This window comes from Carcharodon carcharias, chromosome 14 (genome assembly GCF_017639515.1).
Source record: "Carcharodon carcharias isolate sCarCar2 chromosome 14, sCarCar2.pri, whole genome shotgun sequence".
Taxonomy (NCBI): Eukaryota; Metazoa; Chordata; class Chondrichthyes; order Lamniformes; family Lamnidae; genus Carcharodon; species Carcharodon carcharias.
This window is the reverse complement of record NC_054480.1, coordinates 110,419,521-110,431,991: the sequence shown is the minus strand read 5'-3', so window position 1 is coordinate 110,431,991 and position 12,471 is coordinate 110,419,521. Positions and strand designations below refer to the sequence as shown.

Here is a 12,471-nt window from a genome sequence, read left to right as displayed (position 1 = left end):
CGGGTTAAAGAAAATTCTCCTCATCACTCCCCTGATTCTTTTGCCAATTGTGCAGTTCAAATGTTGCAAAATGATTTTAAAATAGTAACATCACCTTGCACAATCAGCATTTTGCTTTTTCTCAGTGATCAAATTAGTGATTTCTTGATTCCAACCAGGGGTCTTCTCTGATGCGCTATTTTGAAGAATAGGGGAGTTATCCCTGGTGTCCTGGCCAATATTTATCCCCCAATCAACATCACAAAAACAGATTCCATGGCCATCATCACACTGCTGTTTGTGGGAGCTTTCTGTGTGCAAATTGATTGCTGGCTTTCTACATTCCAACAGTGACTAACACTTCGAAATGACTTCATTAGCTGTAAAGTGTTTTCAGACTGGTGGTTATGAAAAGCGCTATACAAATGCAAATCTTTTGTTTAATCAGAATACTCCCTCTGTACCAGTCGGCAGTGGGCCATGGGAGGGTCTCAGCAAGGTGGAACTACAATTTAAATTTGCTGCTTCGGACGGTTGGCTCCTACAAAAGGGACCAACTCACCTTCTTGAACGGGTTTCTTTGGCTTTGATGCCATTTATATTTTATTTCAGACTCCATAGGCCGTCATGTTAGATGGACAGTGCATGAATGTGTTCTGAAATAAATTTAACACATCATATTTCTTCATTAGTACTACAAAATCTTGTGATGGGCACTAATGGGAACCAATCATTTGGGTCTCTGCAGCCTGATCTAATCAGTTTCAGCAAGGGGCGGGGTGTACCTGACCAGCATTGCTCAGGTGCAGTCATTGACATTCCAAACTTGCACACTTCCTGGAATAGGAGTTAAACTACTTAACTTGCCGTCTGTGAGTCAGTTCGCTTGTACAAAACGGATACTATGTCATCTTCGAAGCCAACACGACACAGATGTTCTGCCATCCCTGGCTATCAAGAGGGTTATTTAGAAAAACTAGAATCTAAAAGCCAGGTAATTATATTTCATTATTGTGACAAGTTATGTTTTTATTTGGGAAGGAAAAAAAAATTCGATACTACAAGGGCTGGAAAGTGTACTGGTGTTTTCGGTGATAGCACATTTTGCTAACAAGCATAGACTGAAGTTTTGGACAGTAAATTCTTTCACACCAATACTGCAGGCATCCAGGGAGTTGAATTGTTTTGGTTGAGGCAGCTGTAGTCTTGTTAAACGGATTGCCGCCTGGCAAAAAAATAAATAATTGTAAAGGAAATCAAACATTAGTAAGGCCATTGTTTGTGTGCTAGAAGTATAGCTGAAGGGATCGAAGCTCGTGATGCGGTGTTGACTTTGCCTGGACTGGGCGGTTAACGGATCCATCATAATTCATGTAGCCGGCGGAATCTCAACAGCCTGTCTCCTCCGCCCGTCCCAAATCCTTCAGTTGTTTCTTTTTGATTCCAGGATTGTTGCTTCCACTACTCTGTTCTGCACCTTGATCGCTTTTTGTGTCAAAAAAATTACTGACAACTGTCCCAAAATGAACAGTTGCTAATTTGAACCCCTGTTCAAGACTAATCTTAAAACTCTTAATCTTGTAGACATCAACAAGATTGCCTCTCATGCCTTCTTTCTAAGCTGAAAATTCTAAATTCAAATGAAAAGCCGGTTCCTCATAATTAACACCCTTGGAGATCAGCCTTATGGTTCTTTCCAGTGCCTCTTGGTTCCAATTCTTGACCATCACTTTTGTTTCTTGGTAATCAGAATAGACAGAGGATTCAAGATGTAGTTTGATAAGACTATAAAGTTTAATCATTCTGTCTTATGACTGATATTCTGTTGCTTTAGTGACCCAAATTAACTGCGGTTATTGTTGCTCTGTATTTGTTGGATGTGTTCAACAATCTACTAAGACTTCTGCATTGCCATCAGCCATATCAACATCATTCCTGTTTTCTGAGGACAAGAGTGGAGAAAACAGGTTGGTGTTGCAGTCCTGAAAGCCAGGGATACCTGGGAGGTAAAAGAAGTTGATTCTGTGGATAGTAGAAATCTACAGAATGGTGACTCTGGTTAGACATTTCTAAGCAGTTGAGGTGTTATGTCAGAATAGGGGGAGGGGATGTGGGAAAGTACTGAATGTGTGCTCCAAGGCTCAGTGCTACTGGGGCTATTGTTCCTATTTTACATAAATGACCTGAATATACAGAAACTTGATGGAAGGTGATCAAGTTTGCTGATGATGCCAAACTAGATGGGCCAATTGCCTCATAAGAAGCAGCTTAAATTATGCAAAAAGTTGTACAGAGTGGACAGAATAATGACAGATGAAGTTGAATCTACGTAAATGTAAAACGTGACAGAAAAGAAAAGCAGACAACATCTCCTCTTTTGTTTCATCTTTTCTTTTCTGTACACTCTATACTCCTAAATGTTGGATTCATTTCCACCCTTTACATTCGGGCATGTTTATAATATGACAATCATAGTTCACTTGCCACAGCAGCCTTCAGTTACAGCATCTTATTGCTAATTCTACTAGTGGTCATGTATATATATCTTATAAATGCACCTACTCTTAACTTTCCCCTATTCTCCGCTTCCAATTCTTGAACATCACTCTGGTTATCTTTGGCAGACTGACTGCTCTTCTAAAGTCTGTCTCGCCAGCAATCCTGCTTCCTCCTTACCCTCCACCCCCATCTAGTTTAAGTTCCTTTCTATTTCTGGCTCAAAGTCCCTTGCAAGGCTACTTGTACCTATTTATTTAAAATGTCACCATCTTTCCTGTGTGAGGAAGGGCTCCCCTTTATTTATTAAGACGACATTGCTGTTCAAACACCACCCTGAGCTGCCAGCTCGCTGGTTGATGAAAGAAGCAAAGATGACAGGAAATTCTGAAGCTGCCAAAGAGCTTGCATGAGCAACAGTTACCAGGCCAACATTGCAGAGGCTAATTAGGTTTCAGAGGACACTGAAGTTGCAAAAGAAAAAGAAGTTAGACCATTTTTGCTGACCAGGTTATTGAAGAGTTGGGACTGCTTAATGGCACTATTCCCGACTCCTTCCATACCTTTGCTGATGAATTGGATGAAACTGAGAGGACCGTAAATAGTTGGGTTAAATTTATGGGGATAAGACAGACCTGGGCAATCTTCCACAATATTGGATAGATGTCTGACCTATCTGTACTGGAATAGCTTGTCTGAGAGTGGCTGGTTCTGGTGCGCAACTCATCATAGGGGACAGGCATCACTGCAGGAATACTTTAGAGGCATCCTCAGCCTAACCATCTTCAACTGCTTCATCAATTGCCTTTGTTCCATCATAAAGACATAGTGGAGCTGTCTGCTGATAATTCCATATTGTTTAGCTCCATTCACCACTTCTCCAATAATAAAGCATCTTGTGCCAGCCTACAACAGAACCTGGATAACATCTAGACAAGGGCTGACAACTGGCAGATAACATTTGCATGATGTAAGTTCCAGCCAATTAACATCTCCAACAAGATTAGGTCCGTCCTTCTCTCCATGACATTCACTGGCACCTCCAGCACTGAGTCCACATTATCAAAACCTCGGTGATTATCAGTGACTAGAAGGAAGGGGAAAAAAATGTTAGGATTTTGACCCAATGATGGAGAAATTAAAATCTATTTCCATGTCAGAATGATGTGCAACTTGAAGGGAAGTAGTAAGAAATGGTGTTCCCACGAATATGCTGCTTTGGTCCTTGATCCCACTAGTACGGATCATGTGGTTGGGATATACAGTTAACGTAAACATGGTTTTGATATAGTGATTCCTATAGAAAGTATGTTCTGTAGCAATGGCATCCTAATGGTGAAGGGGATGGATGTTGAACATAGAAGTAGGGGTACTGATAAAGCAAACTGTTCTGTCCTACATGATTTCGAACATCTTGAGTATTGTTGCAGGTGAGTGGTGAGTAATCCATTATCTCCTCATAGATGGTGATCTGGCTTTGAGGAGTTAGTGACCTGTGCCCTATGCCTGTAGCCTCATGTTGACCTAGCTGATCCATTTACATTTTTGCTTAATTGTAATAGGATGTTAATGGTGGTGCTATTGAAGTCCAAGGTGTGATGATTGTGGCCTCTTGTTGAAGATACTTATTGTCTGGCACAAAAACAAAAATAGCTGGAAAAACTCAGCAGGTCTGACAGCATCTGCGGAGCGGAATACAGTCAACGTTCTGAGTCCGTATGACTCTTCATCAGAACTAAGGAAATATAGAAATGAGGTGAAATATAAGCTGGTTGAGAGGGTGGGACAGGTAGAGCTGGATAGAGGGCCAGTGATAGGTGGAGACAAAGAAGAGATTGCCAAAGATGTCATAAACAAAAGGACAAAGGGGAGTTGACAGTGGTGATATTATCTAAGGAATGTGCTAATGGTGACATAAAGGGTAGAAAGCAGGTCAAGCAAATGACAGATGGCCTGAGTGGGAGTGGGGTGGGGGGGAAGGGATCGAAATGGGCTAAAAGGTGGAGATAAAACGATTGAAATAAATTTAAAAATAGGTGGGAAAAGAAAAATATATTTTAAAAAATTATAAATTATTGGAAAAAGCGGGATTGGAAAGAGGGTGGGGATAGAGGAGAGAGTTCATGACCTGAAGTTGTTGAACTCGATGTTAAGTCCGGAAGGCCATAAAGTGCCTAGTTGGAAGATGAGGTGCTGTTCCTCTAGTTTGCGTTGAGCTTCACTGGAACATTGCAGCAGGCCAAGGATGGACATGTGGGCATGGAAGCAGGGTGGAGTTTTGAAATGGCAAGTGACAGGGAGGTCTGGGTCATGCTTGCGGACAGACCGAAGGTGTTTCACAAAGCAGTCACCCAGTCTGCATTTGGTCTCTCCAATGTAGAGGAGACCATATTGGGAGCAGCGAATGCAGTAGACTAAATTGAGGGAAGTGCAAGTGAAATGCTGCTTCACTTGAAAGGAGTGTTTTGGCCCTTGGATGCTGAGGAGGGGGGAAGTAAAGGGGCAGGTGTTGCACTTTCTGCGATTGGATGGGAAGGTGCTGTGGGAGGGGGTTGAGGTGCAGGGGGTGATGGAGGAGTGGACCAGGGTGTCCTGGAGGGAATGATCCCTGTGGAAAGCCACCGGAGGTGGTGGGGGGGGATGAAGGGAAGATGTGTTTGGTGGTGGCATCGTGCTGGAGTTGGCGGAAATGGTGGAGGATGATCCTTTGAATGCGGAGGCTGGTGAGGTGCTAAGTGAGGACAAGGGGGACCCTATCATGGCTCTGGGAGGGAGAGGAAGGTGTGAGGGTGGATGCGCGGGAGATGGGCCAGACATGGTTGAGGGCCCTGTCAACCACCGTGGGTGGAAAACCTTGGTCAAGGAAGAAGGAAGACATGTCAGAGGAACTGTTTTGGAAAGTGGCATCATCAGAACACATGCAACAGAGGCAAAGGAGCTGAGAGAATGGAATAGAGTTCTGACAGGAAGTGTAGTCAAGCTAGCTGTGGGAGGAGCTGTAGTCAAGCTAACTGTGGGAGTCGGTAGGCTTATAATGAGACTCAATTTGGTCTACTGCATTCGCTGCTCCAAATGCGGTCTCCTCTACATTGGAGAGACCAAATGCAGACTGGGTGACCTTTTTGCAGAACACCTTCAGTCTGTCCGCAAGCATGACCCAGACCTCCCTGTCACTTGCCATTTCAACACACCAGCCTGCTTTCATGCCCACATGTCCGTCCTTGGCCTGCTGCAAAGTTCCAGTGAAGCTCAACGCAAACTGGAGGAACAGCACCTCATCTTCCGACTAGGCACTTCACAATCTTCCGGACTTAACATTGAGTTCAACAACTTGAGATCGTGAACTCTCTCCTCCCCCACCCCTTTCCGATCCTGCATTTTCCAATAATTTATAATTTAAAAAACTATATTTTTCTTTTCCCACCTATTTTTAAATTTATTTTGATCTATCATTTTATTTCCACCTTTTAGCCCATTTCGATCCCTTCCCTTCACCCCACCCCTACTAAGGCCATCTTGCTTGTCCTGCTTTCTACCCTTAATGTCACCATTAGCACATTCCTTAGATAACATCACCTCCGTCAATTCCCCTTTGTCCTTTTATCTATGACATCTTTGGCAATCTCTTCTTTGCCTCCATTTATCATTGGCCCTCTATCCAGCTCTACCTGTCCCACCCCCTCAACCAGGTTATATTTCACCTCATTTCTATATTTCCTTAGTTCTGATGAAGAGTCATACGGACTTGAAACGTTGACTGTATTCCTCTCCGCAGATGCTGTCAGACCTGCTGAGTTTTTCCAGCTATTTTTGTTTTTGTTTCAGATTCCCAGCATCCACAGTATTTTGCTTTTATCTCATTGTCTGGCACTTGTGTTCCAGTTGTTGCCTGCCACTTGTCAGCACTTCAGTATCATGCCAAAGGGTATGCAGCAGCTGTATACATCATAGGAACATAGGAAATAGGGGTAGGTCATTTTCAGCCCTTGAGCTTGCTCTGCTATTCAACTAGATCATGGCTGATCTTCTACTCCAATGCCATTGTCCTGCACTATCCCCATGTCCCTTGATTTCTTTAATAATAGCTAGAAATCTATCCATCTCCATCTTGAATATACTGAATGACTGAGCCACCACAGCCCTCTGGGATGGAGAATTCCAAAGGTTCACCACCCTCTGATGAAGAAATTCCTCCTCACCTCAGTCCTAAATGGCCTACATCTTATTGTGAGACTGTACCCCCTGGTGCTAGACCCCTCCAGCCAGGGGAAGCATCCTTTCTTCATCTACCCTTTAAGTATTTTGAATGTCTCAATGAGGTCATCTCTCATTCTCCTGAACCTTAGAAAAAACAGGCCCAAGCTCCTCATAGGACAATCCCACCATCCCAGAAATAAGTCTGGCGAACCTTTGTTGCACTCCCTCTATCCTTCCTTATGTATACATCTTCATGCATACAAATGCAAACTCATACACTTGCTTGTTGGATAGTGATCAAGAGTGGCAATCCTGGCTCACCTGCTTAACCTAAAGACCCAGAAACGAGCTACCACTACAATGGGCGGTAGTAGCTAGCTCAGCACAGACTGTGGATCAAACATATGGTTTTCCAGTTCTGGCTCTGCACTACACTGACCTAGAATGTATTGCTCTTGCTGCCTATACATTAACAATGGATCTGCTTTGATCTACCAGTGCACCTTTGGCTTGTTCATTGTGAATTCCTGGAAGTTGACATGAGCTTTGTGTGTCATTGAAGATGTAATGTAAATTAAACAAAATTCTTGTGCACTGGGAAATGAGGAAATGTTTGTGAAGGCTATAATTACATTGCCTACTCCAAGCTGTAAACCTGTTGGTGTAACAGAAACAAAAAAAAAACTGAATATGCCTTATTTTAGTGTTTTTTGAAAAAAAAACCTTTTAATCTTATCCCTCGTGCTCAGGTATGGTTTGTGTGATGAGCGCATACTAAGAATTCAGGGGATTAGATCAAAATGCCTGAACTTGGGGCTAACTCCTGATTAAGCCTAAAATTTTTTCCTGTCACCTTTGGAAGGAATTCAGTCCTAGCCCTAGTCCTAGTTCAACCTTTTGATTCCTGATTTAGTTTGTCTATTGGTGGGACATAAGGGAGAATTTTAAGCAAAAAAAATCTTTATCATCCAAAAGGAAGCATTGTTCTGGTCATTATGTAATGAAACTGGAAATGTGTTCAAAATTTTGTTAGACTTTTATTGACCAGTGAACATTTTCACACATCCTTATATGACACCTCCCTTTTCCCCAGATGATTCCATTTATTCTAACCCCGAAAATGCTCTAATTGTCCTTTTCTCATGACAAAAGCACAAACGCTTTATTTAAAGGCTCAATCATATTATTTGCTTATTTTGATTGAAAACTAGCCTTCAACATCTTGGTTTCGGACACTAAGTAGCCGGTTGAATTTAGTCTTAGGCCCAGTAGCTAGCAGGTTGAACATTGCTGTCAGTCATGTTGACCATTTTCTGTATCTATTACATCGAACTCAAGGGAAAAAGATTTAAGACTTGAATCAGAAGTTCACCAAAATATTACTAAGGATTAACAATCAGTATATCCTAGCTCATTATGCTATAGTTCTTCATCACATCTTCCAATTGCCTGATTGTGCTGGGGGTGGGTTCAATCGAACCATTGAAAAGGGAATTAGAAGGTTACCTGAAAAGAGAATGCAGGGTCATGGGGACAAGGTGGGAGAAAAGCACTAAGGGAATTGCTCATTCGGAGAAATGGTGCAGACATGATGGGCCAAATGGCCTCCTTCTGAGCTTCTGTAAGTGTTTCTAGGGCTTTTTGTCTCTCTCTAATATCTTAACTGGAAGTTCTTTTTGTGCATTTTTCACTCTTTGCGAAGAACTCTCAAACATAAGTTCTCATTTCCTATTGATCCTTTGCCTTGCTATCATAGAGGAAAAGAAGAATTTGTATTTCTATAGCATCTTTCACAAGCTCAGGAGATCCCAGAGCGCTTTACTGCTAGTGAAGTGCTTTTGAAGTCACTGTTGTAATGCAAGAAACATAGTAATCAATCTCTGCACAGCAAGATCACAGAAACTAATAAAATAAATGACCAGGTGAACTGTTTTAGCTGTTAGTCGAAGGAGAGCTGTTGGCCACAACACCAGTGAGAACTTCCCTATTGTACTGTGAGTAGTCCCATGAGATAATTTTTACATCCATGTAAGAGGGCCTTGCTTTAATATCTCATGAAAGACAGTACAGCACGCCCTCAGTGCTCAGCAATGGAGTGTGTCAGTCTACATTAGATGCACAAGACTCTGGAGTGGGACTTGAACTCAACCTTCTGACTGAGAAGTAAGAATGCTACCAATGATGCATGTCTGATAATATGTTTTTATGTTATCATATTATTTCATACTCTTAATTAACAAATAATTCTGAGGTTCCTCAGTCACTTCCTTTCAAAGGTGCAGATATTAGAATGTTCCCGTCCTTCCTTGTAACTTAATCATCTAACCCGTTTGCACCACTTTAAACACTTGGGTTCCTTGTTTGTGATTTAGAAGATAACTCTCATTAAAAAGTTTGTGTATTGACATGATTTATGACATAACTAGGCACGTGGCCAGAAGTATCAGTGTTTATAGTTCTTTTCCTAATTAGTCATTGGAACAACTGTCTGTAAATGTACATTTTTATCCTGGTGTCAGTATGAATAATACATACACACAGAATTATGTTTGCATGTGTATGTATGATGCACCAGCACATATCAACATCTTGGATTATTATAGTGCCTTTAATGTAGATGTGTGAACCTTCTCTGCCCCCGTCTTTTTATTTTCCCTCCTTCTCCCTTTGGATGATGTTCTGAGGACGCAAGCCTTTCACCTTTGGAACCTGGGTGCAAATCAGTCTGTACTGATGCAACAATAGTCTCCCTTTTGTGTTTGCTGTCAAAGTCCTGTGTGACAGGAATTTAACATAGTCTGCAATCAATTCTGAGACCACACAGGTCTTCAGTTTAAAACTGACTCCTCCTCACACAATGCAGCAATAATGATTCACACTGAATTCATAATCTTATTCACAAAAGGGTGGTATGAGGAAAAATGTTACGCTCCAGTTCTGAAGTTGAGCCTGACATATGTTGATGAATCAATACACAGAGGGGGTTTTAATCTGCATCCAATCTTGCTGTACCTGACCCAGGAGTGTTTTGATGGTGATACCACGTGACAAAATTGGGTGGGGGGGAAAAATGTACAATCCCTCAAAGCCTTTAAGAACAGGAATAAAAACTTGCGACAAATAGTTCTTTGTTTATAACCATTCGATGAAGCAAAAAGCACAACGCTGCAGATACTGGAAATGTGAAATAAAAGCAGAAGGTGTTGGAAACACTCAGGTAAAATCTGTGGGTGTGGTGGGGGGAGGGGAAAGAAGCAGAAAAGTTACTGTTTGAAGTCGTATGACCTTTGCCTAAATGGATTAGGGTCAAAAAGCCTTATTTCTTTCCCTACAGATGTTGCCTGACATGATGGGCGTTTCCAGCATTTTCTGCCATTGAATCATCGTATGAAATATGATTTCAATTTTCCCCTTCAGGGTTTTTTGCTTGTCATGGTATGATTACTTACCAACATAGCTTGCTTATAGGTTGTTGTAACAGTTGGTATGCTAGTATCTACACAAACTAGTTTTTACTTTAATTAAAAACTGGAAAGCTTGTAGGTTGTTGTGACAGTTGGTATGCCAGTATCTACACAAACTAGTTTTTACCTTAATTAAAAACTGGAAACGGTCTGCAGTAAAACATTTTTTTTGGATCAATGATGTTTTGTTGGAACTGTTTTGTTTCACTAGAATCAATTTGACAAAAGTAACCAACTGGATGGTCTTGGAGAAGTATCTTCTATGAACTAGCTAAAATGACAATCTGGAAGTTTTAGGGAAAAAGCTATTGTGGTGATTGTTCCATTTGGAAAGGGCACTTGTCACAGAAAATCCAGTTTTATGTATAAGTAGGGGTGATTTATTTATTTTTACTAAACGAGGAGAAACTGGGCAATGGAATACTTTCCATTATTGAACTTGGTGTCAGTACCAAGCATTTGCAAGCTCCATCTAGCTTTGGCTCAATATAGAGTAGGCTCCTTCTACAGTGTTTTATAAAGTATAGAAAATAGAAGCAGGACTAGGCCATTTGGCCCTTTGAGCCTGCTTCGCCATTCAATATGATCATGGCTGATCCTCTATCTCTGCCATACTCCAGCTCTCTCCATACCCCTTAATGCCTTTGGAGTCTAGAAATCTATCTATTTCCTTCCTAAATATATTCAACAACTTGGCCTCCACAGCCTTCTGTTGTAGAGAATTCCACAGGTTCATCACTTCTTGAGTAAAGAAGTTTCTCCTCATCTCAGTCCTAAATAGCCTACCCAGTATCCTGGACTGTGACCCTTGTTCTAGACTCCAACATCCAATCTGTTCATCCCTGTCAGGATTTTATATGTTTCAATAAGATCCCCTCTCATTCTTCTAAACTCTAGTGAATGCAGGGCTAGTCAGCCCAATCTCTCTTCCTATGACAATCCTGCCATCCTAGGAATCAGTCTGGTGAACCTTCACTGTACCCCTCAATGGCAGATATACCCTTTTCTTAGGCAAGGAGACTAAAACTGCACACAATACTCCAGGTGTGGTTTCGCCAACACCCTGCACAGCTGCAGTAAGGCATCTTTGCTCCTGTACTCAAATCATCTTGCAATGAAGGCCAACAGACCATTTGCCTTCTTAACTGCTTGAAGCACCTGCATGTCCACTTTCAATGATTTGTGTACAAGGACACCCAGGTCCCTTTGTACATTGCTCCCCACAAGCCTCTTCCCATCCTACTTCATCTAAACCTACCTGCATATCCTTCTGTTCCTTCCTCCCTCATGGGCAGAATTTTCTGCCTGTTGGGCAGGCGGGTCCGACCCAATGTCCAGTGGGCGGGCAGTCGATCCCCGCCGGAGAAGCAGGCCCCACCGCCTTTTTATGTGGGCGGGCCAATTAAGGCCCGCCCAGTGTGACGTCCGGTGGGAAGCGCTATGCGCATGAAAGAGCGCACATCTCCCTAAGGCTAAGTGCAGCCTCAGGGCGAACGCTTACACTTTGAAAAATAGAAAATAAAGAATTCCCTTACGTGTCCCCCTCATGTGACATTGTCACATGAGATAGGACATGTTCATAATTTACGCAATAACTTTATTACACTTTTTAAAACCCTACATGAAACCTCATCCCGCTGGTGGATGAGGTTTCATGTTTTATCTATTTGCCGCTGGGGCTCCTGGCCTCCCCGCCAACCTTAAGGTTGGACGGGCAGGTCTTTTAATTGTATAATTGATCCTGTCAATGGCCTCAATTGGCCACTGACAGGTCAGTGGGCCCGCCTTCCTGAAAATTTAAATGGGCCGGGTTGGCGTCGGGGGTTCTGCCTGACATCATCCCGTGTCATTTTACGTGTCGGCGATCGGGCCCCGCCCCCTGCTTGCCAACAGCAAAATTCTGCCCCGTATATTTATTCAACTTCCTCTTAAGGGCATCTATGCTGTTCATGTCAACTACTCCTCGTAGCTACCCAACCATTCTCTGTATATTTCCTTACTAGATTTATTAGTTATATTTATGGTCTCTTGATTTGAATACATCCATAAATGGAAATATCTTTACTTCTACCCTATCAAATCCCTTCATAATTTTAAAGACCTCTTAGGCCACCCCTCAGCCTTTCATTTCTGGAAAATTAGAGCGCCGGGCTGTTCAGTCTTTCCTAATAGTTATAACCTCTCAGTTCTGGTATAATTCTTGTAAATCTTTCCTGCACATTCTCCAGTGTCTCTACATTCTTGTAGTTAATAGTTTCCTTGGATTTATCAAGTACAGTAAACAAAACAAACTTTAGTTTCAATCATTAAAGTACACAAGAAAGAGATAAGATTC

The 12,471-nt window shown here is 42.1% G+C and overlaps 1 protein-coding gene across 2 annotated transcripts in view; it reads left to right on the top strand.

Moving 5' to 3' along the window:
* Nucleotides 1-803: 803 nt before the first annotated feature.
* LOC121287652 (signal-transducing adaptor protein 1-like) overlaps nt 804-12,471 on the top strand; it is a 53,755-nt gene continuing 42,087 nt past the window's right edge. Inside the window, exon 1 of one of the 2 annotated variants that reach the window (XM_041205608.1) lies at nt 804-973. In XM_041205608.1, the coding sequence (XP_041061542.1) occupies nt 884-973 (90 nt within the window). In that variant the 5' untranslated portion in view covers nt 804-883. The remainder of the gene's footprint in view (nt 974-12,471) is intronic. The other variant, XM_041205607.1, reaches the window with a different exon arrangement.